Genomic DNA, 13,920 nt, shown 5'->3' with positions numbered 1-13,920 from the left:
ACCATGGCAGGCTACTCTTAAACCTGTCTTCCAAAGAGAAAGAGACCTTCGCATGGCTGTGTTGTCAAAGTAGAATCAAAACTGAACAAATAAAACACACACAAACCCTATTTTTTTTCTAGTTGCTTCCTGAGCCAATTTACCAGAGGAAGTCCAGCTGTGGAAATGACCCCACCTCAACTCTGCCTAACCTAATGTTTCTGATTATTGCAGCAATAACAGAACATGCAAGAAGCATTAGAAAACCAATAAGGATGACAGATGGGAAGCGACAAGAATGCACACAAGCTCTTCAGAAACAGAAAATTTAAACTTTCAGGATGAGCAAAAGAGAAAAGGAGTGTGTTTGCTAAAGACAACAGGGAGGTGTAGTTGAGAAGGTATAGACAGGACACAGTTCCTGTGGAGGAAACCCTCTGAAACAGAAGCACATCTGCATGTTGCTCCACTAGTGGGCACTTCCATGTCATGTCATGTCATGTCATGTCATGGCTCTCCGGCCCAGGGCCCCGCTCCAAAGTTTCCTCTCAGAACCAAGGACTTTCCGTAGTGGGACATCCTCCCAGCTGTAGTAGCAGAGGGAGTCAGTGACAGGCTGAGAAAGGAGAGCACTCCGGCCTGCCCATACAACAAGGTCGCCCTGAGGTCAGACCTAAAGTAAAACATTTTATCGTGCAACCCTAGAATCTGTGCAGTATTTACTAAAAGGTGAAGAAAGAGTTTACTACAGAGTGCTAAATAAACCATTTTTCCAATGCTGCTGAGTGGAGCTGATAGTGACCGTCATGTCCAGAGGATTACACGGCTTAGCCTCCCCAAATCAACTCCTCTCATCAAAAACAACCATCACAACACACAAGTCCATCAAGCACTCGACTTCAAAGCAGCAAACCACAAACAAGCAGATTCATAAGGAGAAAACTGCTGGTGTTTTTGTATGATCTCCACAAAGAGGAAAACCACACACAGGGTCACATTCTCATGAGACAGGATTATCATACTAATGCCGTGTAGCAGGAGTTAGACTGGGGCTGAGCTCCACCCTGACAGCGTAAATTAACAACTTTATGGCTTGCACAGCTATAACGAAAACTACTGTGAACTTTACAACACCTCGATGCTTAGATAAAGTCTCAGAACACGGTGGTAAAATCCTGGCCTAAGAATGGGATTATTTGTCGAAGATTATGTCTAGACTACAATCCCTACTAAGCCATCCCACATTAGACCAAATTATCAGGCTGATAGTCCTGAAATTGAAGGAAGCAGTATCAGTCATGAGGTTAAATTGCAACCTGGTGCAAGATTTCATTTTTTCTTTTTCTATTTGTGCTGCCGGGACAACACATGGGATGATTATATGTAAGTAACTAAAAATTTTCCTCATTAATTAATCTACCAAACAGTTTGTCAATCACATTAGTTTGGTCACAAGTTCCCAAGAGCCAAAGATCTTCTTCAAGAAAAATTAAAAGATTTAAGGTTGATTATTATCTAAGAAAAGCAGGATTCCTTAAAATTTGAGACAAAACCACAAGCAAACTTAGGGCTTTGTTTTCTTAAAAAACAGCTGAGTAATTATTAAAATTGATGCCATTCGTAGACTGCGTTTCTTGCAGGAGACTCAGGACACATATGAGAAGGCCTGAACATTTACAGGAACAGCCTTTCTGTTTCCATTGCGATGTCAGAACTTCGGCAGCGACAAATAACAGTTACTGGACGCAACGGCAGCTCTATGACCACATAGGAAATTAGACAATGGTTGTGTGTTTTGTTAGTCTGTTTGATAAATTTTATATTGAAGATGGGAATAATAGAGAGGAGAAGACTGCTACTCGACAAGAAGATTTGTACCTCAAAGCAGATATTTGGGTGCGGGGTAGGTACGTTTTTCAGGGGAGAAGAAAGTGCCCACCCTAGAGTGCTCACAGGTACTTTCCTCTAAAAACAGTCCTGAAAGCAGTTCTACAACGGGGCTTGGAAGAAATTTCTCAGCTTTACATTTAACATAGACTTAATATAAAGAAAGATACTCAGAGAAGTCAACTTAATTAACCTTGCTTCAAATTAAATATCGCAGTAAGGAGTGCTGCTTATAGTTTAGATTACAACTAAAAGAAAAAAGCCATGGGCAGTATTCCTTTATGACTATCTGCTGTAGCTGTTGGCTTTAAATTATTTATGCTATTGTTGTTAGCAAGGAGTGGAAATGCATCACGAATAAAATCATCAAACAATGTCAAATATAATTTAAAATGACATCCATCAGCACAGACTAAGTGAAATGGAGTGAGAGAACTTCATTAATGTCAGCACATAGAAACATGACCACCAGTTCCTTCCTGAAACGTCAACTGATTCTGCAATAGTCCCAGTGGGAGGCCATGACCAGGGTTTCCTATTCCTCGTCATATTCTCATACGCTAACACAGACCTAATGAGAGTTAGCACACTCGACATCTGATATATGGTAAGTACGTTGGACAACACTTTGAATCAACAGCAAAGAAGGTGGTACGCAGTTTAGCTGCAGTCCCACAAGGCATGAAACACAAGACATGGCATGTTCTCCTGAAACGTGATACTGTGCATCAGTTTCCACCAACATAGCGATCCATCAGTATCACCTCATTTGCCAGTGACTGAATACCAGAGTTCACCATAACACTATCAGGAGAGGAGCTGAACAATTACTAGAGATATCAGCAAAAACACAATATGGCCAAGTGCACTATTGACATTCCAGGAGGTGCAATTTTTTTGATAACGGTTTAATGTGTCACAACATGCCATTATGTGCCAAAATGTCTCGGCCTACAAGTCACATTCTCCAGATATAAGTGAACATGCTGGTTTTGTGCAGATCGCAGCAAAAAGCACAGCAAGAAAATCAAAATATACCAGTTCCACTACAATCATGACATGCTACAGTCAGTCAAAATATTGGCAATAGGAGGGGTTTTTTGCACATTGTAAGACTGCATGGCTTAAAAAAAAAAAAAAGGTGGGAGAAAGTGAAATGTAACCCTCCTATAAGAAGTCACAGCACGTAAATGAAACAATCAGAAAACAAAAAGATCATGTTCAAGCACAGATGTGTTCGATAAAAGGTGCAAACAAACCCAACTGTTCTCAGAACATTTTTTACCAAATTAATAGACCTGAAGTTCACGTGGCATGTGATAAAGCTCCAGTTTAGGAGGGATTTAATTTAAATTTTTCTTTACCATAATGAGCGACGTCAGAGGAGAATGTTAGTAATGTAAAGTATTGAAGAAAAGTATGAAGCAGAGGGAGGTACAGCTGCATCAGGCCAAGCTGACTTTTTACCATGCTAGCTGCAGTAAAAGCAAGACTGAATCTGCAGAAGGAGATGAATGATAAGTAGAAAAATGACTCTTGGAGGCAGTTTTCCTGAGACACGATGCACGTATCGCACACATAACTAACCTACATATTGCTAACTATGCAAACGCCTTCATGACCTTTCAACCCAGCGTCAAGTTAATACTATGCAATGTTTATAGCGATGCCTTTAGAGGTCAAGCTAAACTAAAAATACAACTTCAGGATGGAGCTGTAGCATGCGTGGATACATCCAGAAACTCTTAAAACTTACTTTTACTCACAATCATGTCATCGAATCCTCATGACATGACAGTGAATTAAAATAGTAACCCTAAAAAGACTCAAACCCCTTTAAACTATGCAGCAGGCATGAACAGAGATCCTCATGGAAGATTAACAACACCTTGCTGAATCTGTGCCTTCAAGAATTCCAGTTGTCCTTCAGGCAAAATGAACAACACACCTGAGACAGAAAACTCAATGAAGTACTCTACAGGCCAAATGTTTGGAAGCAAGTTTCTGTTAACAATGTCTTTCTTAAAAAGGTAAAAAAAATAATAAAAACCAATATGAATTCAATGGATTTTGGGGATGTATTTACAGCATGATCAGACTTTGCTTTCATTGATATGAACCATTTTCCTCAGTTTACCTTTGCAAGAGTCACAATTTCAGTGCAAAAGTTTAAAAAAAAAAGACAAAACAAATCACAGTTTGCTTTATTCAGTTTAGCTATTTGGCTTTTGAGAGTTTGCATACAAAACCCCAATAAAACTCAACTAACCATGTCCGTATCTCTGTAACTGTCGCAGACATGGCTAAAAAGAAAGAGCTGAGTAAAGAAACAAGAGTACAGATACAAATACCTAATCATTATAGTAAAAATGCATTCTGATGAGGGACTCTTTATATAATAATCATGTTTATTTTGTTGCAAAGTACACCAGTGAAGCTGTGATTGTTTTTTTCTGTACAAATCTGACCTGCTTCCAAACTTTTGGCCTGTAGTGTAGGTCTGTGTGATGGTTTCAAAGAGGAAAAAAGTTGATTTTTGAGTTAAGAACCGGAGCACCTCTGCAGGGACGTGGCTGAATCTTGCAGTATTCAACAACTGTGCTACTACTGTATAGGAAATTATAGCTTCTGCAAAGAAAGAGGACTAAAATATATTTGCCATCTCAGCTGAAAAAGTATAGTTAAAGTGCTGAAAAACCTTTCTTGGCATCTTGATTTAGCACAAAAATGGATAAAAACACAATAGACTTCTCCAACGAGTCATACTGACAGCAGTCCATGTGAGATTAGACTGAGCTGAAGTCTGGCTCTAAGCTCTGGCACCTTACAGAGCCCAGCCCACAAGATTAGAGTTCAAGGAGATAGCAATCTAATCATTTCACCCAACTGAGGTGTGTGACTGTGAGCAACTAATGCAAGAGGTTATTAAAAAAAACATGTCTGCCTCATTGTTTCAGGTGGACCAAGTTGTCATTTCATGTATTTCAAACATGCTACAGTATCATAAAGGAAAAGAGAAACCACACACACAGTTAAAAAAACAATAAAATAGAAAGTAGTACTGAAACTAATGAAAAAGTTTTGATCATGTCTCATATTATCTGCAAACTGTGAATCGTAACATAACATAATGACAGCAGTAAAAACCCAGGAAGAAGTGCATGACTTTTATGACTGAGCACACTTTTTCAAAACTTTATTAGTAAGATATGAAACTCACGCTTTGTCGCATTGATGAGGTTCTTCCCATCTTTGTACAACTCTTTGATGAACCTGTTGGTTTTGTCCAGCTCTGCTTCGTGTGCCTTGATTTTCTCCCTGAAGCTGGGGCTGTCCAGATAGCATTCACTGAATTCCAGCGGGTGTAGTCCCATGTCTGACAGATTGATAGCTTCGTGTTTAGCAACGACAAACTTGTCCCCCTCAACAACAAAAAAAGGCACTTAGTTTGGTAGCTTAAAAGACAAAAAGAAACACTGTCAAATTGCTGCTTTTGTTGCTGGAGGTTTTAAGTCGAGCTGAGAAAACATAGCTAGCAGCAGCAGAAGCTAGCGCCGTTAGCTCGGGAACTTCTGACACGGGATCATGGGTGTTGCTCCGCGGCTGTCAAGCCAAACCCGGGACGAGCTAGCAGGTAGGGCGGCTAAAAGGTGACGACGGGACGCCGTCGGGTGAAGTAGTCATGGGAAGGCGGTTCGCGGGAGTTGTCAGAGTCACGGTGTCCAGTTTTTTTCCTTCTCTCCTTCCTCCATCAAACGAGCAAAGTGACAGATTGAGAAACTCCGCTGACATCTGTGTGCGTGTAGCAAACTTCTGCCAAAGACCGTTCAGAGCAGCAAGATGGTGCAGTCACGTATCACTCCGCCGCGCCGCTGACCGCTGGTGTTATGCAGCAGAAATGTTTCAGATCATCACAATAATTCTAATACAAGACAAAGTTAACCCAAGAAAACACAAAATCTATGGTTAGTGAACAGACTTGGCATTTTCTACAGAGAATCAGCTTTAATTGCCAAGTATGTACACAACATACAAGGAATTTGGTTTCGGCTGTTGGTGTCACCCTAGGAATAAGGAAAAGAGAATAATAAAATAACTGTAGAAAAATAGATAGATAGATATTTCCATATCTAGAAAATAATATATAAAGCAAAGAATATTGCAGAATTTTAGCTGAGAATGGCTCAGCTGTTTGAAGCTACTTCTCCTAGTAAATTTGTTTTTACAAGGATTTTATTATGCAGCAGGTCAAAAAATGTAAAGTGTTGTGAACAAGTATTACAGATATGTTCTATTTTTGCATATTTATCACACTTAAATGTTCCAGATCATCAAACTAAATTTAATATAAGACAAAGATAACTCATGAAAACCAGCAAAAAAAATATTATTACAAGGATTATGTTCTGCAGCAGGTCAAAAAAATGTCAAGTGCTGTGAAAAAGTAGTACAGATATGTTCAATTTTTGCATATTTGTCACACTTAAATGTTTCAGATCATCTAACTAATTTTAATATAAGACAAAGACAACCCAAGAGAACATAAAATCAGTGGTTTGAACAGATTTATAGGTGGCATTTTCTACAGAAAAGCTACTTTTTCTACATAAAAGCAACATTAACACACTATAAAGTTTTCTCCATCAAACGTTGAAAATAAGTCACAGTAAATGGAAAGAAGTATGTACATATACTGGTCAGGTCTGGTTATTATAAAAAGAGTACACTTAAAACAGAATTGGAACGTATTAATACTCAAAATTTTAACAGGAACAGACACACCTCTCCTTCACCAGTGAACATCCAGGGAACGGACATTAAGATTGTGGACTCTTACAGGTACCTGGGTGTTCATTTGACCAATAAACTGGACGGGACTGTGAACACCAACGCACTCTATAGAAAGGTCAGAGCAGACTCCACCTACTCAGGAAACTGAGGTCCTTCAGGGTGCAGGGAGAACTTCTGAGGACCTTCTATGACTCTGTGGTAGCATCAGCCATCATGTATGGAGTGGTCTGCTGGAGCAGCAGCATCACGGCTACAGACAGGAAGAGACTCAACAAACTGGTAAAGAAAGCCAGCTCTGTCCTGGACTAAACCCTGGATCCTGTGGAGGTGGTGGGAGACAGGAGGATGATGACAAAGCTGTTGTCTATCATGGAGGACACCTCCCACCCCCTGCAGGAAATAGTATCATCACTGGAAGCTCCTTCAGTGACAGACTGCTTCACCTGCAGTGTCTAAAGGAGAGATACTGCAGGTCCTTCCTTCCTGCTGAGGTCAGACTGTATCTATCTATAAGTAAATATTGTTTCTAGTGCAGCAGCAACTGCAACGTCACTATAAAATCAGAATCTAACCAAAAAATGTTAGTAAAAGAAATATTCTCGACATCAAGAATAAATAGTGAAACATAGAACAAAGCTTTAACTTACACCTCATGATGGGGGTGAGAGAAGTCTAAGTATAGTTTTTACCATTTATTTTGAGAAGTAAAATTTCATAATGTGCCAAAACAAAACAAAGGAGCTAAATTATTATCTATTTGTGGTTTTTTACTAGTGATGCAGGAATATGTATATATATTTCTGATGAAATTGCCAATAGTTCTATTTATGATGCTGTTATTGTTTATTCTGAAGTTTGGCATTGTACTTCATGAACTCATCACAGGTTTTTTGATTTAAAATTTCAATTAACAGTAACTGGGATAGCTTTCATGCAAATATAGTGGAATATAAAGCACATTAGTTCTTTCTGAAATGTGGTTAAGTTGAACAGTAAAAATGGCAGAAAATAAAAATTACTCAAACATCTGATAGATAAGTTGTGTTAACTTCATTCCCACCGTTTCTAGAATTATGTCATTCTTTTTAAACATATTTGATATTTTAACATGCCATCTTGACAGAATTGCCACAAAATCTGCAGTAAAGCTACTTTTACCCAGTAAATTTGTTTTTACAAGAAAAAAGAAAACCCCACAGGAAACATAAAACAATGCAACCAAAAAATGTGCACAAACATCAACATGTGTCTCCTCTTTTTACATTAAACACTCATTAAAAGGCACAAACTGGTGTAAGCGAAACGGTGAAGAAAACCCTGGAAAGCAAGTTATTTACAGAATACACAAAGGTATGAATACAGTATGATTTGCAATATGGAAGAAGATGACAAACAAATTTATACACAAACTATAATGTATGTGAGATTGTACAAACGAGGCACTAGAAATAACCAGGGCCCTGCTGATTGCCATGAAAAGGTTTGCAGCAAGACAAGGGAGCTACTGTGCAGTAGAGAGGCAGAAGGTCTCCAAGGGGCAATCTAAAGTGAATTCCTGGCTGCAGAGTTGTGCCAGATTCTAGTTTACCAAGAACTAACACTGCACAAGACTCAAACAGGAAATGGTAAACTGTATAATTATAACAATCTTCTTCCTGAGAACAAGTCACCAGCATCAACACAAAGCAAAAAGCAAGAAGGGTCTGACATAATCCACACCACTGCCAGGCCATGTTTACTGACAGCAGGTACCCACGCTGACTCACACAAGGCAGGACAATACCGTTAATCAAAGACTGTAATCTGCATTACAAGGGAACTCCTCTAAGGCTCCACAGCTGAATGAACATGAGTGCCATCAAGCACAGTTCAGGTGGGAACAAGACAACACCAGGTGCTTTGTACACAGTTATAGCTTTCACAGTTTAGCTCTAGGCCAGAGGGCTTTGTTGCATATCATATTCCCCTTTTATACCCATATTGTCTGTATTTGTAGCTTATCTATAGTTCCCAAAAAGGCAAAATGCCAATAAAAAGGCATTAAAAACAGATAACACTATTAATCCCATTGTGGGGGAAATTCACAGTGTTACAGCAGAATAGAAAGGAGTGAATTATAAAAATAAACTATAATATACTACTTCTAAAAAATAGCATTGCACATATCTGTGGCACAGATCAAATATCTTGATCTTTGGTACTCTTTGATTGTACGTCAACACTCGTCTGTCATTGGTTCCATTAGAGGCAAATCTGAGGCGGTGACATTCAGTTTAGAGAAATGTGTAGATAAATACTGAAACTACTATTCGACATTTGTCCTGCAGTGAATTTGTAGTGCTCGGAATTTCAAAGTTTTTTTTGTTTTTTGAAACGTCTCTCCAACTGCCTTAGTGGAACCATGCCTAGTGAGCTACGTGTTTCGCACCGAGCCGTTTAGCGCACGGACACGTTACTTGATGAGCGGTAGATGAAAGATTCATGTCGACAAATGTGATTTGCTCTTCTGGAATTGGCTGTTGCAGAAGGAATATTAACATATTATGTTATTTTTTTGAATATATGCGGTTAAACTTTCGTATTTAGTGCAGTTTTTTTTGTTGTTTTAGCTCACGCCAGGTTTCTGCTAACAGAAAGAATGTCCACAGTGATGCTAAGAGCTCTGCTGGACGTCGCTGAAATGTTTATGTTTTTGTGTCTGCCAAATTATTAACGCCGCTTAATTACACAGCAGCGATAGTCTTCGTCTTCCTCCACCTCACACAGCAGCCTGTGATCCAAAACAATACACGGTAAGTCAACGAAAAGCTTAAATGATGCATGTTAAGGAGCTAATGAGCTAACTCATGTAATATAATCTATTTATGTTGACATTACTGTAATAATTGTTCTCATATTCCAATGTTACAATATGCCCCCTTTCATGAAAACACAAATTTAAAGTCACAGTTTAACCTGATATCACACAATTTTAAAAACTAGTTGGACTTGCAATAATAGTTTTTTATTATTAATTTATTTTAGTACACAAATGTTTAGCAGTTTTTGTGCTTTATTTGCAGAAATGGGCTTCCATACTCATGGGATACAATAGAGGGGAGCTGAACATTTAATCGATTTCAAATGAAAATTTACATTTTAAATACAATTTAAGAATTAGAAGGGCTGCAATTTAGGATTTACATCATGCAGCGTATCTGACCATGAGTTTAAAATGCCCTGCCAATGGTTTTACAAATTCCTGCTATCGTGATGGTATCTAATGTGGTAATGCTTCATCATTAGTTAACATCTATTATACATTTAATACTCAACTGCGTCTTGATTTTACAAAATGACATTTTATATCAAATTGCAGTATCTGCTAGAAAAAACGCAAATAGATGTTTTCCCCAAATTGGTCAGACATACTCACTCTAATTGTTTTAGTTTTAGCAACAGAACAGTTTTTGTCTTTTTCTGGGCAGAAAATCTGTATTGATTGGATACAGTACAATACTTTATCTGCAACCTCACTGAAAATGGCTTTAATCTGTACAAATTATTTAAAGCTTTCCCATATGTGCCTTTAATTTTGAAGGGATGCCTAATGCCAGCGCAAAGCCGAAGCACGGCAGGAGAACCCGAAGGCGACACCGACCGGACCCTGCCAGGAATGAGCTAGTCTCTAGTTCCTTGGAAAGTGCCCAGCAGTGCCTGTTCAGCCAGGATTATGGAACTGCATTTGTGCACTACCTTCTTGTCCTCAACCTTGCACCTGTGTTAAAGGATTTTGCAAAGGTGTGCTCTGTTTACACTCTTCTGAAAACCTGTGTGTGTGCATTTGCTGCCAATCACTGTGCACATATAGACCAGCTGTTGTACAATTGTCCACTTTTACTGCTGCAGAATCCAAAGAACTCAATTATATGACATGTCCCTTTCAGGAGTCCTTCAGGTTCACTCTGTTTAAATGGGCTGAAGAGCTGGACTCTGTGGGTCGCATTCAGGACCTCTTTGATTGTTACGAACAAGCGCTGGAACTGTACCCTGCTGATGAGGTCATCCTAAACAGCATGGGCGAACACCTGTTCAGGTATTGTCCTTTGCATTAATATTATCATGCTCTATGTGTGTTTCTAAGCACCTGTGTCACCTTACAACTGTTTTTGACTATATTTTGGTTCTCCTTTTATTATCCAGGATGGGATTTAGAGATGAAGCTGCAGGTCATTTCCACAAAGCCTTGAAGCTGAGGCCAGACTTTCCCGAGGCCAGAGAGAACTTCTACCGCGTGGCCAACTGGCTAGTGGAACGCTGGCATTTCCTTATGCTCAATGACCACGGGAGGAACCGGAAGTATCAGCAGGCCATTCAGAAGGCTGTTCAAAACGGCTGCAACACTGTACTTGACATAGGTACTGGCACTGGAATCCTTGGGTGAGATATTTTCCATTAGAATTTGGAAAGTTTTAATTTCTTATGTTGTAGCATGTAATTTATTTGTAAGTTTGAATTCGAGCCCTCAACACAAACACACTCACAGTGCGCACCAGATGTATTATTTTGCCTACAAAATATTTGATTTTCTGTTTCTCTCTGTTAAGCATGTGTGCTAAGAAGGCAGGGGCTGCAGAGGTCTATGCCTGTGAGCTGTCGAAGACGATGTATGAACTGGCCTGTGAGGTGGTGACTGCTAATGGAATGGATGGAAGCATCAAGATCCTCCATATGAAATCCCTGGATATGGAAGTGCCAAAAGACATTCCGCAGAGGTAGACATATGCCTAAAGTCCTTGACCCTCTGGGTATTGTACAAATGTTCTTAGTTTAATAGAATGTTTTTTTTTCTCCTTGTTAGAGTGTCATTGGTGGTGACGGAGACAGTAGATGCAGGATTGTTTGGAGAGGGCATCATAGAGAGTCTTATTCATGCTTGGCACCACCTCCTGCTGCCTCCACAGGTAACTCCAATTATTGAACACAAACACAGGACAGAAAAAATGTAAATGCGCTGCACTTACATGGAACTTCTTTTTTTAAATTTTTTTTATGTTAACAGACAGATCACTTTAGATTTTTCCTCTAGTTCACATGTTTACACAAACTAACACACTGATGGCCGGCCTTGGCTTCAATGTCAGTGTCTTGCTCAAGGGCACTGACACCTGAACTGCTAAACCTGCAATTAGTTGTTTTCACCTCATTTTATGACTTAAGTGCCAATATTAACATACATTTTTGACTATTTGAAATAGGGCTGCAGCTATCGATTATTTTAGTAATCGAACATTCTATCGGTTATTCTCGCAATTAATCGAGTAATCGGATTCCACGCATGGCATGTGTGTTACAGCATTAAAAACGGAAGTGAGCGCTGTGCAACATAAATAACTGTTCTGATGCAACACGGGTGGACATCTGCGGTGTATTGTACATATATAATACAGTACAGAGGTATGGTACATATATAATATAGTACAGGTATATTGTACATATATAGTGTAGTACAGGAGTATTCAACTAAAACTAAAGCCATGGGAGCCGTACAAGTATTTAGTTGATGCAGAAATCACATAAATATGTTTTTATTTTAAAACTACTGGTTCTGCAGCTGATAGCATAAATAAGAAAACGGATCCGTTTATTAGTATTTATTACAGAGAATATTCAATCAGTAACTTTAGTTTCTCTTTGGTTTGGACACAAATTAAAGTGATTTCCTTCTTTATGAGACAGCGTTAGACCTACATGCACTTCAGTACAATATCATGTTTGAATATGTGAAGTTTGATAGTTTTATTGTGCAGTTGTCAGTTAGAAATAATCAGCTGCATTGATCTGTAAAATAAATACATTACAAACATTTAACAATTTTCTACCAGCGTTCCCGTCTTGCATAACTTCCATTAGCAGCTTTTTACTGTCTTAAATTTTTAGGTTCCTCATTGTTCTCCATTGAAACAACCTGTTGCCTGAAGCAGCTAAATACCATCGGTTCATTTTGTGCAGAAAATTAGTCAAGTTATATGCTAAACGCTCCTGTTTGTGTCAGTGAGTTTGAAGCAGAAAGTCTCAGTTAACAAAGAAAGTTGAAAACCACCTTCATACCTGTTAACTCTGACTGAGGTTTTAGATTTTGCCAACTCACACAGAGAAAACCTGACTATGTCAAACTGTCTTCATAGTTCAGTCCTCTGATCTGCTAAATGCCATAAGCACTAGAAAAGCTGCGCCGGTTAAAATAGAAGCGTCCCGTCAAATTTAAAATCCCCTTATAATTTATTGATTATATCTCCAGGTCCGTATAGGATGAAGTTTGGGTCCAGACTCAAGTCCACCAGTTAGTGACCTGGGGTCTAGTATGTAGTGAATTAAGCTAAGTCTCCATTCAGAGAATTTTGCCTCGAGGAATTTTTAGTAATCAAATTACTCGAATAACTGAAGGAATCATTTCAGCCCTAATTTGATATCAGTAATCTGTTAGACTTAGAGGAGTCACATGTTCATTAAAACACTAGAATATATCTGATATCTGAAATTTGTTGGTATTCAATATAAATAAACATACACAGTTTTGAGGAATGAAGCCTTAGAAATGTCACAATTCTGGTTCTAGGCTTGGAGGACCTAAAGATAAACTTTATGGTTCCTGAGGAGAAAATGGGCATAATCATAATACACAATTGTGCCCTTTGTACATATCAGGTATACAGATTCTACATATTTGAACACAGCAGCCTGTAGTCTCACCAGATGTAGATTATAATTGTATAAGCCTTGTTACGTGAAGCAATAACAACTTGAGTGCTAGCAGCCTACTACACTGAAAATGGCACATTCTGCATAGGATTCTGCTACTGCTAGTTCTTTCCCATGTGGATTATGTATTTTTCAACACAACAATTCCACTCTACACTATTTTAAGGGAAACACCAAAGCCGCATGTTTTGCTTAGGCCTGCCCATAATAATTGTGATTTGTTTGAAGAAATACAGTCAAGCTGGGGTGTTTTGGGTCATTCCGGGTCAAGTCAGCGAAGGTGGTAGCGGGACTATCTCTGAATCTGTTGAAACTTTGTAGGTGTGATATTTGGCAACTGAAAATGTTTTGTCTTTATTTTTTAGCTGAAATTTCAACATGTATATTAGTTAGTTCGTTAGTTAGTTCGTAGAAATGGGAGTTCTGGCCAACCAAAGTTGGCACAGGTAAAAAAGTAATTAATTTCCAAACAAGCAGATGGACATCTTGAATTGTGGCTAGGTTGATAAAATTTCCGATAGT

At 38.8% G+C, this 13,920-nt stretch overlaps 2 protein-coding genes across 3 annotated transcripts in view; one reads left to right on the top strand and one right to left on the bottom strand.

Moving 5' to 3' along the window:
* arhgap10 (Rho GTPase activating protein 10) overlaps positions 1-5,701 on the bottom strand; it is a 53,317-nt gene extending 47,616 nt beyond the window's left edge. Inside the window, exon 1 of one of the 2 annotated variants that reach the window (XM_023262227.3) lies at positions 5,087-5,701. In XM_023262227.3, the coding sequence (XP_023117995.1) occupies positions 5,087-5,240 (154 nt within the window). In that variant the 5' untranslated portion in view covers positions 5,241-5,701. The remainder of the gene's footprint in view (positions 1-5,086) is intronic. The other variant, XM_023262226.3, reaches the window with a different exon arrangement.
* A 3,203-nt stretch (positions 5,702-8,904) lies between these two features.
* The window catches only part of prmt9 (protein arginine methyltransferase 9), a 22,518-nt gene continuing 17,502 nt past the window's right edge, over positions 8,905-13,920 (top strand). Inside the window, exons 1-6 of the mRNA XM_055010203.1 lie at positions 8,905-9,449; positions 10,238-10,437; positions 10,584-10,732; positions 10,840-11,076; positions 11,244-11,411; positions 11,498-11,600. Of these exons, the coding sequence (XP_054866178.1) occupies positions 10,240-10,437; positions 10,584-10,732; positions 10,840-11,076; positions 11,244-11,411; positions 11,498-11,600 (855 nt within the window). The 5' untranslated portion in view covers positions 8,905-9,449; positions 10,238-10,239. The remainder of the gene's footprint in view (positions 9,450-10,237; positions 10,438-10,583; positions 10,733-10,839; positions 11,077-11,243; positions 11,412-11,497; positions 11,601-13,920) is intronic.

The sequence above is a fragment of the Amphiprion ocellaris genome, chromosome 4 (genome assembly GCF_022539595.1).
Source record: "Amphiprion ocellaris isolate individual 3 ecotype Okinawa chromosome 4, ASM2253959v1, whole genome shotgun sequence".
NCBI classification, from domain to species: Eukaryota; Metazoa; Chordata; class Actinopteri; family Pomacentridae; genus Amphiprion; species Amphiprion ocellaris.
This window is presented reverse-complemented; position numbering and strand designations above follow the sequence as displayed.